At 37.1% G+C, this 19,714-nt stretch overlaps 1 protein-coding gene across 4 annotated transcripts in view; it reads left to right on the forward strand.

Moving 5' to 3' along the window:
• LOC105061342 (mitochondrial import receptor subunit TOM40-1) overlaps nt 1–19,714 on the forward strand; it is a 61,905-nt gene that overhangs the window by 28,660 nt on the left and 13,531 nt on the right. For all 4 annotated transcript variants that reach the window (XM_073248687.1, XM_073248686.1, XM_010945353.2 and 1 more), the window contains exons 8-9: nt 5,283–5,351; nt 5,438–5,521. In XM_073248687.1, coding sequence (XP_073104788.1) covers nt 5,283–5,351; nt 5,438–5,521 — 153 coding nt within the window. The remainder of the gene's footprint in view (nt 1–5,282; nt 5,352–5,437; nt 5,522–19,714) is intronic.

The following is a 19,714-nucleotide window of genomic DNA, read 5'->3' on the forward strand; positions in this document are numbered from 1 at the left end:
TAAAGGTAGTATGGTTGATGAACGAGACTAGGCAAATTTTGCTTGTTAAATGTTAGACACAATCAAAGAAATAAAGTATGCATTTTCTAAAAATAATATCAAAACTAAAACTTAAATTTATTGTTTGCATCATCATAACGCTACTAATAAATCATAACAAATACCTGCTTGAAAGCAATATGAATTGAGAGGTAGCCCCTAAATCAAATGAAGCATGCGTAATGCATGGAATGTATATACTTAAGTTACCCATAAAAGTTATATAATTTGTCTAATAACCCAAAAGTAGTAAACTCCAATGAGTGCACAGTTATTCTTAGGGTTTAATGTCAGTATTATTATAGTCCCAACCAAGGGTCTCTTGGTTCCGTCTTAGGATGGTATGGAACTAGGATGAGGAAATGGTTAGCGACCAAAACAGTCATCGACAACAAGAATAAAAATGAAAAAATCTGCATCTCGGTCCATCCTTGTTCAAGAGAACAGGTGTCCTGCGTCAGTGCTAGGTGCCATTTTCTTCCTAGAATGGTACGGTATTAGTGGGATATGCTGGTACTGGTGAGACATGAAGCCATGGTCCAAACATAGATCTTGAGAAAAATTATGAAAAACACCAGCAGGATATAGAGAAACTAGACTTTTAGAAACACAAAAGAACGAATGTATTGGGCTAATAAGTTGGATGGTTGGGATCAAGGACAGGGGAGACTCCTTTCTTTGTTGGACCCAAAGCAAAAAGGTCAGAGAGTTTTTTTCCCCTTTTTGTCTTTTTGGAAAGACGGAGAACCATGAATCTTCTATTCAACATAGTGATAGGTTGAAATTTGAAGCAGATTCACACTTCACAAGGGCTCATTAAAGTTGTCCTTATAGGCTCGTCAAAGCCATCCACATTTTTATGGTGATATTTCTTCTCGATCGGAACCAGTTTTGCATGGGAATTTTCTAAGTGAGAAGGGGTGGGGCATGTGAGGAAGAATTGATTTAAGATATGCTTAAAATTCTGTACACATTATTTGAATCAATGACTATGATTTAAATGGATTAGTATTTAAATAAATTTTTAATTATGTTGTGCATGCAAATTTGGGATATGTCAGGAGATTCTTTTGGCATTTGTTAGGGAAATTTTCTACAAGGGGTAAGGGTAGGTGGATGTAAAATCAGGAAACCAAGGTCATGATCTTGATGGGTAATTTTTCCCAATGCAATCTAATCTGCGTGGGGGCTCTCCAAACAAGTGAGAAGGGACGGCACATATGAGGAAGATATTGGTTTACAATATGTTTAGGATTTGATAAATGTGGGGCTATGATCTAGATTAATGGCTATAGTGATGCTTCAAGTCTTAGTATTGAATCCCATACCTGCACTTTATAGGTATGGGTCGATATGTCCCTATACCTGCACATAGTGCGTTGTTGGAGCCAGCACAACACACTGTACCATGTGTTGATACTGGTGCACTCCGAGCTGCTGTACTGTACCAGTTAGAGGATGCCCATGGAATTAGTTTCTTGATCAGTAGCTTTATTTAGACATTATTACGAGTTAGATCATTTTTTGATTATGGTGTGCATGGAGATTCGATATTGGAACGTGACTAGGATGTAGAATGGTGGAGTCGAAGTAGGATGTCTCATGATTTTATTTCTTTTATTTTTCAGTCTTCTCATAATTTTTTCTCTAGAATGACTCTCAGATATAATTTTGTAATGACTTGTTAGCTGTTACACTTGTTAGACTTTACCTTATTTGTAGTAATTGCTAAATCAGATTCATGTGAAAGATATTGTACAGAATATGGGATTGATTCTGAGCAATAATTGTAATGAATAAGGTGTTCCCTCCTGCTTTTATATAATTCACTAGTTCAATATGTTATAAAAATACCTCAACTAAGGAATTTTTCATTGCATTTTAAGTTTGGAAAAAACTTTAGGATACCTTTTTATTTTCCTAGGGGCAAGTGCTGGAGTGGATGCTATATCAATTTAGGCATTATTGATACACAAAAACATGTGCATATGCATTCATATATGTGTCTATGAAACAATATCTGAGAATAGATGGACATTTGTGAGAGGTCACAATTACAGAGAAGTGTCAAGGTGATTGATGAAGAAAAGCAGCTAATATATCATTATTGTAACATTGGTCTGCAACTGGCTCAGAGCGATGCATCATGCAGTACAATTTAGTAATGCTAGTATCAAGGTTTGACCCCATGCAAGTACCACATTGGTATAATGTTGGTGGGGGTGTAATTGAGTCGAGCCAAGTCGAATAGTTTAGAAACTCGAGCTCGATTTGATTGAAAATATTTAGACTCGAAACTCGACTCGATCAAAGAGAAGTGATACTTGAGATTGACTCGACTCGACTCGAATATCAACTGAACCATATTCAAGCTCAAGTCTAAGCTCAAATTCGAGCCTTGGTTATAATTAAAAATATTGTTAAAAGTTAGGATTTAGGTCATATTAAAAAATATAAATATTATATTTTAAAAATATTAAATTTATATATACCATAAATAAAATATAATATTATTTATAATAAATATACTCGATTAGTCCTGTAAGCCTTCGAGCCAAGATTTTGCTACTTGAGCTCGATTTGAAAAACTGTTTGAGCTATTGGAGCTTGATTTGAGTTCGGTAATAATTGAGTCGAGTCGAGCTTGGATCTAAGTTGAATTTGAGTAGCTTGCGAGCTGTTTGTCTCATTTGTACCCCTAACTTTGTATTTGGTGGGGGTTATGAGAGGAAGGATGCATGGGGTTGGAAGGATGGATGGTCTTTATCCATCGTTTGCTTCAAAAAGTTCTAGAAAGGATGGATGAAAAGAAGGGGTTATCCATCCATTCTGCCCCACCAATTTGTATCCTCCGAATTTGGGAAGATGCAAGAAAAGATGGATGATGTAAAGGATAGATTTTTATGTTGACAAAATTATTCTTCATTAATTTTTTGATAAAATCCTAACTCATTTATTTATTTATTTATTTATTTTATTTATATATATTTTTTATTTTATCTATACTATCTATGTTGTACTATTAAATTTTATTAATAATTATTTCTAATTTTAATACATAATTTCCACAAGTAAATAATAACAATTTTCTGTATTTTTGTTTATATTTATTATTTTTAGTTACTATTTGTATAAAATTAATTAATTATTTAAATTAAATTATACATTAATTAGTTATTTATAAAATTATTAATTTATAACATTATTTATTAAATTAAATTAAACATAAAAATTTATATAAAATTTATAAAATTATAAATTTATATATTGGCCTACCCTTTTTTGTATAAATACATGTTATAAGTTGATAATAATAATGCTTTTTTATCAAAGGATAGTTTAGTAAATTTATCTTACAAATATCATCCATCCTTCTTTTTATGCCACCTATATCAAACAAAGAAGAAAATCATTCTCATCTATTCTTCCATGTTTTACCAAACATTCGGGAGGATGGATGGGTCTTCTATCCGTTCTCTCCTTTATCCATCCTTCCTCTAATCCATCCTTCATACCAAATAGAGGGTAAGCATTAGTGTGCCATGTGCAAGGGTTAGCTAGCCTACCAAGACTTGGTATGCCCCTTGTACTGAGTCTTGGTTCAGTGCCGGTATGATGCAATATGCTTGATACGTGGCAATATACATTGGTACGACAAACCATGGTTAGTATACAATGATGAAGGCGGAAATGTTGTTGGAACTTGTAAGTGCACTTCTGCTTTTGAAGAAAGCCTTGAGCAAGTTTGTGGTTTGGACTAATTTCAGCAAACATAGAATTGCTAGTTCATGAGGCTGGCTGGTTTTGGGTTAACCAACTTCATTATTAGAGAAGTTGACCAATTAACTATGCTCTGATTATCAGCAACATATACTGTTGCATGTGATGGAAAACAATAACGTGAAGCCACGTTCATTATTAGAGAAGTCGACAAATTAACTATGAGCTGATTATCAGCAACATAGACTGCTGCATGTGATGGACAACAATAAGGTATGGCCACCTGAAATGCGCATATAGGGCATGCCAGGTGCAAGAAAGGCGCTGCCAGAGGATTAGTGATGATAGTGGTAACTGGGTTTTATGTTAACAATCTTATGATGGTAAAGGTAAGTCTGAAGCCAACCAAGGTGCAAAAAATTAATGCATGTTGGATGGTTCTTTTTAGTCTTGGAGCTATGTGGATATGTAAGCAATGGAATAATATATTGTCTATGCTCAACATATCAATGGAAGTGTGATGAATGAACGATTAATCATACCCAAACATGAGGTTTTTTTGATTGTGAGGCAAGTTGATTGAAGGTCACCAAGTATGTGGACCTGGAGAGTATCAGAGAATACTTGATGAGAGCACAATTTTAGAGGTTCTATCAATCAAGATATTCATTCTAAAGAATTCCTAAGACCAGTCATAGATGAACAAAAATAAAGAAGCCATCTATAAGGATGGTGAACTAAACTTGGGTAGACTTTGTAAACCGCATGTGGGTTTAAGACTGTAAGGTCCAAAATGCATCTTACTTACTAGCAATTTAGTGGACATAAACAAGAAATGAAGAAGAATAACCCAGACTAGGCACAGCATTTGTAATTGAAGAACGTGTAAAAGATGTCTCAGGCTCTCTATATAGGCAAAATGGAGAGCAGGAAAGGTCAAGGACATATCTAAAAGGACAAGTAGGTTCAGTTCACTGCCAGATGGTTAAAAATGTTGACTACCGTCAAAGAGGTAAAATAAAGGACTCAGGTAATACTGAACAAAGTCATGCCTTGGAATTCAAATAAGATATTGGCATAGGGACATTTTTCCATAACATGTCATTGGGCTCAGCAAGTTCATGGTTGGGAAATATCCAGAGGCTCCAAAGTAACTAAATTTAGCACAAACAGGCTTGCAAAAGTTAGAAAAGCGATGAATGGTGTGAATTTCTTGTTTGACTGTCACAGTGCATACTTTGCACCAACACATCACTATGTTTTTTATTACATGAAGGGGAATTCTTATACCCCCTCCTCTCAAAAAACACTCACACAAAACAAAACAAAGCAAAACAAAATCCCTTTCTGAATAATACCACCATTTGTATGTTCTTACACTCTTCTGATGGTTCTAAATGGGATCATATTTGCAGCTGGACTTTCATAAGTCAGGAATTTGTATCTTAAAAAATTTTTGGTTATGCTGTTGGAGAGTGGTTTGTTGATTTATGTTATGATGGACATGAGTTCAATTTGTGCAGGTTGCAACAGGGCAAGTTGCCAGCACTGGAATAGTTGCACTGAGCTATGTTCAAAAAGTTTCTGAGAAGGTTGTATTTCTTATAGTCAGAGGAAAATCTTGTTGTTAGTATTCTAATTTTACTATATAATCTTATACTTAATTTCTGTCTGGCAGGTTTCCCTTGCATCTGATTTCATGTACAATCTTATGACAAGAGATGTGACTTCAAGTTTTGGTTATGATTACATCCTTAGACAGGTGTCTTCTTGATTGCCGTTAAATTTGAGCCCCTTTATTAATCACTCCACATTTTTCACCTATCTTGTTTGCCACCTAGAGAAAGTTACTTGATACGTTGCTGCTATAGTTTAAAAATCATTGGATGAAGTGGTTCTTGTACTTTCTGAATTAGTAGCTAATATTTTTTCATGATTTTGATTTTTACACTTGTTCTTATTTTGGTCCTAGCTGAAATCTGCAGTCTATCCATCAACATAAATAAATTTCTTCAGCCCTTTGTCATTTTATTCCATTGGATATGCATCATTTCTTTCCTTATTATGATTTAAGTCTGATCTTGTTCAGTTGTTTGAGATATTGCTTAATCTATTGCCATCATACCCTTCATCCTCACATGGAGAAAATGACTCCTGTGCTATCTGAAATATGGGATGCTAATATATATGTAAATGATTTTTGTTAATGGTTTTATTTCTATTTGATAATGTTGGCATACCTATTAATTATTTGTGCCATTTCTGGATGAAACCAGCAACTATTTATCTTTACTCAACATCCTAGGAAAAGTGTGGATTAGCAGAGTTTGCCTGTAAAAACATCATGTTTAATTTAACTTAAATGCTTTGTCATCCATCTCTTCTTGAGAAGATCTGGATTCAGAATAGCATACATGCAGGTGCTTCAAAAGTGCTATTGGTTTCCACTATGAATCTTAAAAACATGGTGAATCCTTGAAGGATATAAAAGATTCAACAAAAATGAACTAAAAGATCCTCAAGTATTTCTGACTTCAAGCTAGACCTTGTTTTCCCTTTCTGAGGTTCTTAATCTATTTCCAGCTCTGTTTAGAAAAGTATTTGTCTATGGAGATCTTTATATAAATTGCTGTAACTATTCAGTGGAATGTATACTATTTACTAGAACTAAATTTTAGCTCAATAGCTTCATGGTCAAAGGGACTCATGCAAAACATATCAAATGAGTTGTGGAAACAGGTGAGCAGTGGATTTTTTTCACCAAAGAAAGTGCAGACGTGCATCTGCAAGACAGAGCAACTGATATGGCTGCTTCTTTCTAAGGATTGCATGAGGTGGATCATAGATGTCATAGTCTTATAAATGGCAAATAGAATATCTGCATAATTGCTATTCATACACAAACTTATCTAAGGTAGATCAACGCATGTTCTCATTGAAATAGTTAAAAGGCCTTGAGGTTTAAGCCTAATGCATTCTCTCATTCTTTAAAATTAATAAAAAAATGAATATGATAAGGGAAACTATGTGAAAAAATGTAGGTCTGGTGGATTGTAGTCCACTAATGTCAAATATTGGTTTCTTCCTTCTTTGTCTTAATCTCCCTGGTTGAGGAGTTTGACAATAGAAATGACAAGTAAGGTTTCACGTACCAACTGAACTCTTCTATTTTATTCTGGGCCCTAGGTCTAGGGGAACATAGTTCCTTGATATGAAATCATGGCTGCTTCATTCTTTGACTTAATCTCCCTTGCTGCAAGAGCTTCAACTGATAAGTGAGAAGATAGGTCTCCTTACTTGCCAACTGGCCTTTTCAGTTTTATTTTAGGCCACGTTCTTGTTCAAATACACCTTGATCCACAGTTTTATTTTGGATCATGCCTTGATTCTTAATGCTGACCCCATTTAGATGGGTCAAGCTTCATCAAGGTCAAGATAAATGCAAAATAAAGGACATTAATATATTGCCTGAATTCAGATTTATGTGTTGGAAAATGTCCCAAAAGCCAATCGTCAAGCTGTTGACGGTTGAGCAACCAAGTATGGTAATTGATTTGTTAATAAATAAAATATATTTGGTATTTTCATCATAAGCTTTCATCTTCTAATGAACTCCGTTGTTATGATGAAGTCCTTAGGACTATTTAAGTTCGATAAAGAGAGGATTTATCGATTAGTCTTTAAAACTGTTCACGACCAAATGATAGGCTGTTAATAAGGACGACAGCTTCTATCGAGCATAGGTCGCTGTAGGCCATATGGGTTGGTTGTCCTCTTAACCAAGGAGTGTGGAGACACTGATATGGCATATAGGTGAGATGTAAGGGTACATCATCATTGAATGTGACCAACTCCAGAGCATTCTGCTGTCGAGGATGTCTCTGATGGGATATAGGTATAAGTGTCCCTTAGACCTGAGATCACCTCAGTGACTTGCAAGCAACTCACTGTGCTTTGGTACTGGACTAACTGAATTTCTAATTCAGTGATGGAAGGCTTCTGGGCATAGTCAAGTACTTGTGAAGTCAGAGTGTGATCGAGATGGGATTGACCACTCCAAGAGTTGGAGAAAAATGAGTCACTGTATTTCAATTTAGCAAAATCTTGGTCAGGGTAATCCATCAGATGGATTTGATATTTTGAAATACAATGTGGACAACCTGATTAGAGTTGACAGTTGAACTCTGAGATGTCCTATGATCATTTTGGTCAAGGGGATGAATTATATGGAAACTATATCCGCATGGGTTCTAAGGATGTTCTACACATTCGACCTATCCGGTCGTCGGGTATCATTGCTAGATGGTCACTTCGATTGGTACAGAAATTTATTTCTGTGCTACCGGCTTAGGTTCGGACCTATGAGATCACACACATTAGAGTTCATGATCCGATCGGATGGTTGATCAATGATTAAGAATCGTTCTAAGGTTAAATGATCAATACGATTGACATTTAACCTAGTGCAAGTGTTGCAGGAGGTTCGATTAGCAATTCGATTGCTAATTGACTTAATTTGATTAAGCCAATGGACTGAGATTAAGTCTAATTGAATATGATTTAATTAGATTTGGTTTGGGCTTGATTGGATCAAGTCCAATTGGTTTATTGGATAAGCCAAGTGCAAGGAAAAAACTAGTCCTAGTTCAATTAAGACTTGGGTCAACCTAATTTCTAATTTGATTAAAAAATTAAATCAGATTTAAATCTAATTTAATCTGATTAAATTAGGTTCTTAATTGGGTTAAGACCTATTTTAATTGGGTTGATCTAATTTTGGTTTGAGAAACCAAATTAAAATAAGTCATAAGATAGAATCCTAGTAAGACTAGGATTCCACTTTGCGCCACATAAGCCCCCCCACGCCCTCTCTCTTATTCCACGCCAATCCCCTCTTATTTTGTGCGACAAAAGCCCTCTCCCAGGTCTTTCCCACGTCCAAAAGGTTTCCTCTCTTCTTTCATACATGGAAAGTGGCTGTGGATCAAATCAAAGTAGAAAAAAGTTTGAATTTCAAATTCTATGAGATAGAGTTTTAGAAATCCAAAACTCTTTTTTTTTTGCACCGAATTTATCGAGATTTTTTCTGAGATTTTCGTGGCTTTTAGGGCACATATTGTGCGCCCTTTGCTGGTGGTCCATACACGAAAATAAGGAGGCATCCAAGAGTTGGGCGCCCCTTATCTTGCCATGTTTGGATAAACCTTGACTAGATATTTGACCTAGACAAGGACTCTATCATATCTCTCTCTATAAAACGAGTTTCTTCATGAAATTTTTGGTGAACACAGAGATTTGAGAGACTTTTGGAGCATCCAAAAATCAGAGAGATAGACCTTTGGTTCGTGGAGATATAATAGACACAAGACAGGATGTCTAGAAGAGAGAAAAGAGAAGAAGAAGAGGGTCTTCTTCTAGGGTTGTTAGTTTCATTTCTTCCCTTCCTCCATCTTGAGTTTTCTGAGAGTCTCAGATCTGAAACTCCTCCTACTTCTCATCTTTAGAAGAGTCCAAATCAAGAAGGAGGCACCTGATCAACCATCGAAGAAGGATCAGCGCAGTACTAGCATACTGTGCTGATTTCCTAGAGCAGAACTTCTGATCAAGATTCGTGGGCTCGTGTGGACGACTCTTAGAGGCCGGACATGTGTACGGCTCGCAACATCATCCTCAAGCCCAGATCAGCAAGGTTAGAACATCTAACTTGCAAGGTAATAGATCTGATCTATTGTTTAATACATACATTAGATGTAGTATAGAAACATGTTGATATGATCAACATGTAGTTCATGCTCTATATATTTTAATTTCTGATTTAATGCTATGTAATAATCATGTAATAGAATCTTAGATCTAGGGATTCTCTAGTTTTAGAAAATAAATTTTGATTTATTTTAGTCTTCCGCTGTCTGATCTTGAAAAAGTTTCAAGATCTAACCCTGAAATCCTAAATCTGGTTCCTTCAATTGGTATCAGAGCCCAGGTTATTTGTTACATGATTATTTATACATGCTTAGATTATTTCTTAGATTAAATCTAATTTATAATCTAATTTTTAAATTTGAAATTAAAATTTTAGATCAATCACGAACTGTAAGGTTGTCCTGCTGTAAGGTTTACCCCTTACAGTGCAAAGGTTGTCCTAGTTCGTGTAGATCTATCTTTAATCATAAATTTGTTAGATATGATCTAGATTAAATTTATGATTTATTAGATTTAAAAGATGTTTAAATCTGAAATAAAATCTCTTTGTTAATAATTTTTGTGCAAAGAAATTGTTTAAAGTTGAAATTGTTTCAATTACATGAACTTGCTTAGATTAGATCTAAAGCAGTTTCATGTTTATTTCATTTGCATCTTGATTATGAATCAAATATGCAATATGGTTGATAAAACTATATTGTAAAATTGTTTTACAAATATGAAAATTATTTTCGAAAAGTCGAACCCAACCCTCAGCCCAAAACTTAATTAAGAATTAAGAAGTTGTTTCATTAGGTTCTAGGATTGTGAATTGAAGAACCGAAGATACAAACCATAACACATTGGGTTAATGGGTTAGTGAGAATTAGGTCCATTAATTGGGTTAGACCTATGGTTAGATTAAAGATGGACTTAATTAGAGAATTGACTAAATCTAATTAATTGTTGTCTTAGATTAGGTCAAGGATTTCTCTAGATCAATTACAATAGTTGTAGTTGGTCAAGTCCATGTCTTTAACGAGAACCAAATGGACTTGATTCTTGGCTAAGCGGTCTAGCACGAACTGTTAGGTTGATCTAATCGAAACTAATTAAACCAGTTGGTGTCTAAGGTAAACCAGACCGGTGGTTTTTAATTGGGAGCTCGCTTGCCATTTTTGATGGTGTCTAAGGCAAGCTTTGGCCGACCCTCCCACTGATCGAACTTACCTAGCCTCTTGGTGAAATTATATTTTGATTGGATCACTTGACTATTTGAGCTGACCCATGTCAGCTAGGTAAATCAGTGTGACTGATTTAGGTGCTCCTAGACCAGTCCTTTTAATGGTCTCCCTTAAGCTGACTTGGTGAAACCAGTGGGAGCATCATGATAAGCTGGTTTATCTGACCTCATCCTCTAAATTATTTAAATCTCCTAAAATTATTAGGTCCTTAAAATGATAAAGTTATGGAGATAACTGAGTCATAGCCTCCCATTAAGGTATTTGATAATGAGTCCATTAACTCAATAATCATTGCAGACCCAAAGGCCTGGTGCTTGTTGACTAATGGAATTATCACTCATCATATGACGACTTGGAAGTATCTCTCTAATGGTGGTTAGGTGAGCCAACCAAAGTTGGGCTTAATCATTCGTTGGTTAGATGCACCAAGTATGGTCATGTTAATGGTTGGACCTAATCGGATCCTTACAATGGAGGCCAAAGCCTACTGATTAGGTTTCTGGGGCAAAATTAAAATTACTAGAAATTGTTTAGAGAAACAATTGGTTATTAACCTACCCTTAGATGTACATGGGTTGGCCAACCAAAGTTGGGTTTGTGTGCAGTCTAAGTGGATTCTAGTACCCGCTAAGGAATTAGGGTAATTTCTTGAATTGGAGGTAAAGGCTACCAATTCGAATAAAATAGTGGGAGAAACCTTTTGATTAAAGTTCAAATCTTTAGGTTTAATGAATCAATTACTAATTAGGTTATGATTTTCTTTTGAGCAGATATGGCCACTTCCTTTCGCTCTGGTTATTGTTGGACAATGATAAGTTGGTGGGACCCAACTTCGGTAGCTGGTACCGAAAGTTGAAGATAGTCCTGGAGCATGAACGGATCCTATATGTGATAATGGATCCTGCACCTGAGGAGCCAGCTGCCAATGCACGTGGAACAGTCAGAGATACTTATCAGAAGTGGCTCAGTGACTGGACCACGGTGTGCTGTATCATGCTGGCTGCCATGAGCGACGAGTTCAGTCGCAGATTCGAGACGGCTCAGCCAAAGGACATGCTTCAAGTGTTGGAGGATGCCTTTGGCACACCCGATGACGTGGAGAGGCACAAGACTAGTTGTGCCATCTTCAACGCCAAAATGCGGGATGGTGTCTCTGTCACTGATCATGTATTGTACATGATCGAGCTGATGGAACGATTGAGCAAGCTCGGCTTTCCCTTGCATGAGCAGCTTGGGAAAGATGCAATACTAAACTCGCTGCCCAAGTCTTATCTCCCATTCCTCACTTATTATAGAATGACAAAGCCTGAAGTAAACTACCATGGGTTACTGGGGTTGCTTCAGAACTTTGAGAAGGATCACCAACTCCACAAGGAGTTAGTGAACTTAATGGGAGGTTCGTCTTTTGGTTCCTGACCCTTTGAGAAAGGAAAGAAGAACAAGAAGAAGAAAGTGAAGAAGATGCAAGTTCAGACTGGGACATCAGTGCAGGGCCAGACCAAAAAGATCAAGCCTGATAAGAGTCTATTCTACTGGCAAGCATCCTAGATTAGATAGTGTGTGTCAGATATCTACTTATGGCACTATAGGCTAGGTCATATAAACAAGAACAGAATAAACAGGTTAACTCAAGAGGGAATCCTCGAAGTCAGTGATTATGAATCACTTCCAACCTGTAAGTCCTATCTTCTTGGTAAAATGACCAAGTTACCTTTTACTGGAAAAGGTGAGAGAGCTACTGAGCTCTTGGGTCTAGTACATACTGATGTATGCGGGCCCATGAGCACAAGTGTTAGAGGTGGATATTTCTACTTCATAACTTTCACGGATGATCTATCCAGATATGGATATGTCTATCTGATGAAACATAAGTCGGATTCATTTGAAATATTCAAACGATTCTGAAGTGAAGTAGAAAAACAAACTGGGAAGAGCATTAAATCTCTTCGATCTGATCGAAGAGGGGAAGATCTTTCTAGTGAGTTTCTCACATATCTAGGAGAAAATGGGATTCTCTCCGAATGAACTCCTCCAGGAACACCACAGCATAATGGTGTGTCTGAAAGAAGAAATCAGACTCTGTCAGACATGATCCGATCCATGATGGATTTTGCCAGCTTGTCGATATCCTTCTGGGGATATGCACTCGAATCGGCCTGTTATCTGTTAAATAGGGTTCCAAGTAAGTCTGTAATTAAGACTCCATATGAGATATGGACAGGGCGTAAGCTAGCATTTTTACACCTTAGGATTTGGAGGTACCCGACCTATGTCAAACGATTAGTCACAGACAAATTTGGACCTAGGTCTGACAAATGCACATTCATAGGGTACCCCAAAGAGACCAAAGGATATTTTTTCTACCGTACTGATGAACAAAAGGTGTTCGTCAGCATTAAGACAATCTTTTTAGAAAAGGAGTTCCTTGGTGAAGGAACCGTTGCCTCTAAGGTTGAACTTGATGAAGTTCAACAGGTAGAAGGACCGACACCAATAGCTGAACCTGAGTCGGATTTGATTAGATCAGATCCGGAGCCCAATATATCTGCACCATTAAGGCGATCCGGTAGAGTACCACGTCAGTCGGACAGATACTACGATTTCTTGGTCCGGGACGGTGATCCCATCGAACTCGATGAGAATGATGAGGATTCGATCACCTATATGGATGCAATGCAGAGACCTGATTCCGAGAAATGGCTTGAAGTCATGAAATCCAAAATGGAGTCCATGAAAGTCAACGATGTATGGACATTAACGATGTATGGACATTGGTTGATCCACCTGAGGGGTTTACATCCATAGATGAGTTCAAGGTCTGCAAGCTTCAGAGATCCATTTATGGATTGAAGCAAGCTTCTCGGAGTTGGAACATGCATTTTGATAAAGTGATCAAAACGTATGGCTTTGTTAAGAATGGAGAAGAGTCCTGCATCTATAAATGGGCAAATGGTCCAATTGTGATATTTCTTGTCTTGTACGTGGATGACATTCTCTTAATCGGGAATGACATCCCCGCAATACAGAGAATAAAAGTTTGGTTGTCATCGCAGTTCTCCATGAAGGACTTGGGTGAAGCATCCTACATCTTAGGGATGAACATCTATAGGGATAGATTTAAAAAGATGCTTGGGTTATCCCAGTCCACGTACATAGACACTGTGCTGAAGAGGTTCAGCATGGAGAATTCCAAGAAGGGCTATCGACCAATAGGCCATGGAATTTCTCTCTAATAAAGATTGTCCGACAACTCCTGAAGAGAGAGCGTATGAGTAGAGTCCCATATGCTTCGATCGTGGGATCTATCATGTACGCCATGATATGTATAAGATCAGATGTGGCATACTCACTAGGAGTAGTGAATAGATACCAATCTGATCCTGGAGAAAACTACTGAAAAGTGGTTAAAGCCATCCTTAAGTATTTGAGAAATACTAAGGACCAATGGTTGGTTTATGACGAGTCAGATCTGAAACTTGTGGGGTTCACAGACTCCAGCTTTCAATCTGATCATGATGACAGCAGAAGCGTGTCGGGTTATATCTTTATTTTGAATGGTGGAGCCATCTGCTGGAAGAGTTTCAAGCAGCATACTGTGGCAGACTGTTTGTAAAGTGGAGTACATCGTAGCATCGAATGCCGCGAAAGAAGCTGTGGCTGAGGAAATTCATCACCAAGCTCGGAGTAGCACCCTCCCTCGATGGTCCGGTCCTGTCCTACTGCGACAGCACTAGTGCCATAGATCAGGCGAAAGAATCCAAAGCACACCAGCGGACGAAGCACATTTTGCACCGCTTCCACCTGGTCCGGGAGATCGTGGATCGAGGTGACATCGACCTTCAGAAGATCGACGGAAAGGAGAACCTGGTCGATCCCTTTACTAAAGCCCTGGCGATAAAGGAGTTCGACAATCATAAGTCGAAGATGGGTATTAGATACTGTGCCGAGTGGCTTTAAGATAAGTGGGAGTTGGGAGATATGTTCCAAAAATCAATCGTCAAGCTATTGACGGTTGAGCAACCAAGTATGGTAATTGATTTGTTAATAAATAAAATATATTTGACAATTTCATCATAAATTTTCATCTTCTAATGAACTCCGTTGTTATGATGAAGTCCTTAGGACTATTTAAGTTCGATAAAGAGGATTTATCGATTAGTCCTTAAAACTGTTCACGATCAAATGATAGACTGTTAATAAAGACGACAGCTTCTATCGAGCATAGATCGCTGTAGGCCATATGTGTTGGTTGTCCTCTTAACCAAGGAGTGTGGAGACACTGATATGGCATACAGGTGAGATGTAAGGGTACATCGTCATTGAACGTGACTAACTCCAGAGCATTCTGCTGTCGAGAATGTCTCTGATGGGATATAGGTATAAGTGTCCCTTAGATCTGAGATCACCTCAGTGACTTGCAAGCAACTCACTGTACTTTGGTACTGGACTAATTGAATTTTTAATTCAGTGACGGAAGGCTTCTGGACACAGTCAAGTACTTGCGAAGTCAGAGTGTGATCGAGATGGGATTGACCACTCCAAGAATTGGAGAAAAATGAGTCACTGTATTTCAATTTAGCAAAATCTTGATCAGGATAATCCATCAGATGGATTTGATATTTTGAAATACAATGTGGACAACCTGATCAGAGTTGACAGTTGAACTTTGAGATGTCCTATGATCATTTTGGTCAAGGGGATGAATTATATGGAAACTATATCCGCATGGGTTCTAAGGATGTTGTTCTACACATTCGATCTATCCGATCGTCGGGTACCATTGCTAGATGGTCACTTCGATTGGTATAGAAATTTGTTCCTGTGCTACCGGTTTAGGTTCGAACCTATGAGGTCACACACATTAGAGTTCATGATCCGATCGGATGGTTGATCAACGATTAAGAATCGTTCTAGGGTTAAATGATCAATACGATTGACATTTAATCTAGTGCAAGTGTTGCAGGAGGTTCGATTAGCAATTCAATTGTTAATTGGCTTAATTTGATTAAGCCAATGGACTGAAATTAAGTCTAATTGAATATGATTTAATTAGATTTGGTTTGGGCTTGATTGGATCAAGTCAATTGGTTTATTGGATAAGCCAAGTGCAAGGAAAAAACTAGTCCTAGTTCAATTAGGACTTGGGTCAACCTAATTTCTAATTTGATTAAAAAATTAAATCAGATTTAAATCTCATTTAATCTGATTAAATTAGGTTCTTAATTGGGTTAAGACCTATTTTAATTGGGTTGATCTAATTTTGGTTTGAGAAACCAAATTAAAACAACTCATAAGATAGAATCCTAGTAAGACTAAGATTCCACCTTGCGCCACATAAGCCCCCCCACGCCCTCTCTCTTATTCCCCACCAATCTCCTCTTATTTTGTGCGATAAAAGCCCTCTCCCAGGTCTTTCCCACGTCCAAAAGGTTTCCTCTCTTCTTTCATACATGGAAAGTGGTTGTGGATCAAATCAAAGTAGGAATAAGTTTGAATTTCAAATTCTATGAGATAGAGTTTTAGAAATCCAAAACTCTTTCCTTTTTGCACCGAATTTATCCAGATTTTTTTTGAGATTTTCGTGGCTTTTAGGGCACATATTGTGCACCCTTTACTGGTGGTCCATGCATGAAAATAAGGAGGAGGCACCCAAGAGTTGGGCGCCCCTTATCTTGCCATGTTTGGATAAGCCTTGACTAGGTATTTGACCTAGACAAGGACTCTATCATATCTCTCTTTATAAAATGAGTTTCTTTATGAAATTTTTGGTGAACACAGAGATTTGAGAGACCTTTGGGGCATCCAAAAATTAGAGAGATAGACCTTTGGTTTGTGGAGATATAATAGACACAAAACAGGATGTCTAGGAGAGAGAAAAGAGAAGAAGAAGATGGTCTTCTTCTAGAGTTGTTAGTTTCATCTCTTCCCTTCCTCCATCTTGAGTTTTCTGAGAGTGTCTCAGATCTGAAACTCCTCCTTCTCATCTTTGGAAGAGTCCAAATCAAGGAGGCACCTGATCAACCATTGAAGAAGGATCAGCGCAGTACTAGCATACTGTGCTAATTTCCTGGAGCAGGACTTCTGATCGAGATTCGTGGGCTCGTGTGGACGACTCCTAGAGGCCGGACACGTGTGCGGCTCGCAACATCATCTTCAAGCCCGGATTAGCAAGGTTAGAACATCTAACTTGCAAGGTAATAGATCTGATCTATTGTTTAATACATACATTAGATGTAGTATAGAAACATGTTGATATGATCAACATGAAGTTCATGCTCTATATATTTTAATTTTTGATTTAATGCTATGTAATAATCATGTAATAGAATCTTAGATTTAGGGATTCTCTAATTTTAAAAAATAAATTTTGATTTATTTTAGTCTTCCGCTGCCTGATCTTGAAAAAGTTTCAAGATTTAACCCTGAAATCCTAGATCTGGTTCTTTCATTATGGACATTAATGTATTGTCTGAATTCATTTATCCGCGTTCCATAAATAAGGAAACAGCATTGATTTTTTAATCACCGAAGGGACTGTCATCTTATGTTCTTCCTTTTCTTTCATGTAAGGCTTGTAAATTGTAGTGTTTAATGAATAATCATAGGTTATCAATTCCTAAGTTTGGTATTCAACTGTGCATAAAGAATCATCAGGCAGCACTCAAGAAGGACCATTCTCCTCATGGAGGAATAAAGCCTATATTATCTTCTCTTTCTAGATACTCCAATTGTTCTGCCTCTTTGCTAATTAAATTCAAAATTGGTGACGGAAAAGATGTCCTTTGTCTAAATGGAAGGAAAAGCAGAATAGGCATTTCTCTTCCACTCTCATCTTCACTCCTATACTTTTGTGGCTGAGACTGCACAAATTCAACCACATATATATAAAAACTATTGTATTTTGCAAACACTTTTAGAAGTACTGGAAAAGATTGTTGCAACCAAAATGTATTCTTCTTTCAGTGTGAATACCAAACAATTTTGTCCTTTTGCCTAGTGCTATCAGTGAGAGAAAAACCTCTGTCATTTCAATTTCTAGTGTGTGATTTGATCAAATTTCTTAGTTGCAGTACAGACATACCTTGAAGTAGAATAAATCTTTCTTTCTAATTTTTTTTTCCAGCTATGCATCAATTACTCATTTCTTTATTACTGCAAGAGGTTTCAAATTTTTCCACCTTTTCTTTTTTGACCTGAGCTTTGTTTCCTATTGATGCATGTCGTTTTTAGCACCAAAGATAAAAGTTGTGATCCGATTCAACTATTGGATAGAATAGCTGGAGTCGATGTCGAATCCACAGAGATCAAAAGCTAAGTTGCGTTCAACAAAAATAAAGATTAAGAATGAAGGATTTAGGGTTTGTTTGAGGTAAAGATAATTTTATGGAATAAGAAAGTTTTTATGAAACAAATATCTTGGAAAATATAAATGATTATGGAAGTAATTAAGTAGGAAATCAAATTAAGGAGAGTTGTATGAGAATGAAAGTCTCGAGGTTTCAAATCCATCTTTAATCACAATCTTGGTATTTTCTATTGATGCAATCATGATAATCAATCAACATATTTTATGATCAAATTTTGAGCATAACTTATCTCACTTGAGTATGGATCGTATTTTCCGATCACGATTGTCTCCATAGAGTTATAAGCTATTCAAAACTTGAATCATAAAAATTTTAAGAGGTAGATAAAGAGACCTATGAGCAAATCCTCAAGATAGCCTATTTCGCTTGAGCATGAATCGTATCTCCTGATCACAATCTGTCCCTACGTATACATAGGCTATTCAAGGATTAACTTCACATAGCATAGAGCATGAGAACTTAAAAACAGTCTCATGAATAGGAAAATAAAATCAAAGCTCATGGCAATATAGAGTCTTACAAGTTTTCAAATCACTAATTGCATCAAAGGCAAATATATAAACATATTTAAGACAAAATACAAGACTGTAAATTAAAAACTTCATCTACTCCCTTGTAGACTAGGTCTCTAGCCCTGCATGATGTTGATTTCGCTCGCCATTACTCCATTGCTGGAATGCTGTAGAGGCTATGGACAGGTGGAAGAAGGATTGAAGATTGGAGAGAGGGGGATGGGGCGGCTAGGATTTAGGCAGTAGCCTTTTGGGATGTGGAGATTGGATGATAATCTCTAGGTTGAGGCATTGGCGGCTTTTTATAGATGCTAGGAGGCGTTAAGTTTAATTGATTAGGCAATGTGGGACTAAGGACCAAGGATGGGAATAAGGATGGGGGGTTAGGGTTTTTAAAAGGATATGGAGGGTGCCTAAATGATGGAGGGCTGAGATGGGACCAATGATGGAGGCGTGATGATATGGATGGCAAGGGCACTACTTAGGAGGTGCGCTAAAGTGAGAAGGGTTTGTGGAACGGCACTAACATGTGAAGGAAAGAGGGCGCACGCTAAAATGTGGCATGGATGGGGAGAGGGTGCTAGGGTTTTATGAAGTGATGCCATGAATCCCAGCTGTTGAGTGGAGCATCGCTTCTAAGCCCTTGGATTTATTCCCTTATTTGCTAAGCCCTTTAAGTGATTGCTCTTAGCCCCTTGGTGCTTGAGTTTTGCTTTGGGTCTGCACCAATTTGGATTGTGATTAGCACAAACTTAAAATTTTCTGCAAAAAAAAGACAAGAAGTATCAAATTCTACATAATATGGATTAATTACTAAGGGATTTAATTCTTCTATGTCCTAATTAGTGTACTTATCACACCCCTCAACTTGAACTTTACTCGTCCTTGAGTAAAAGAAAAAGAAATACTCCACATTCATGGGATGGGTTGCAGGGCTTATGAAAATAGTTGGAGGTGCTACCCACTACTATCAATGTCATATACATGCTTGCTTGGATTTAAGGGAGGTTGTTTCAGACCATTTTGTAAGCAAAGGATATCTTAACAGAGAGTTAGTGAAATATGTCATTGGGATATTAATATCGTCCAGTAAAGTGGTGAAGTAAAGAACTCATTGTTTTTCAAAGATATCTTTTTTGCCAACTCTCCA

This window comes from Elaeis guineensis, chromosome 14 (assembly GCF_000442705.2).
Source record: "Elaeis guineensis isolate ETL-2024a chromosome 14, EG11, whole genome shotgun sequence".
NCBI lineage: Eukaryota > Viridiplantae > Streptophyta > Magnoliopsida > Arecales > Arecaceae > Elaeis > Elaeis guineensis.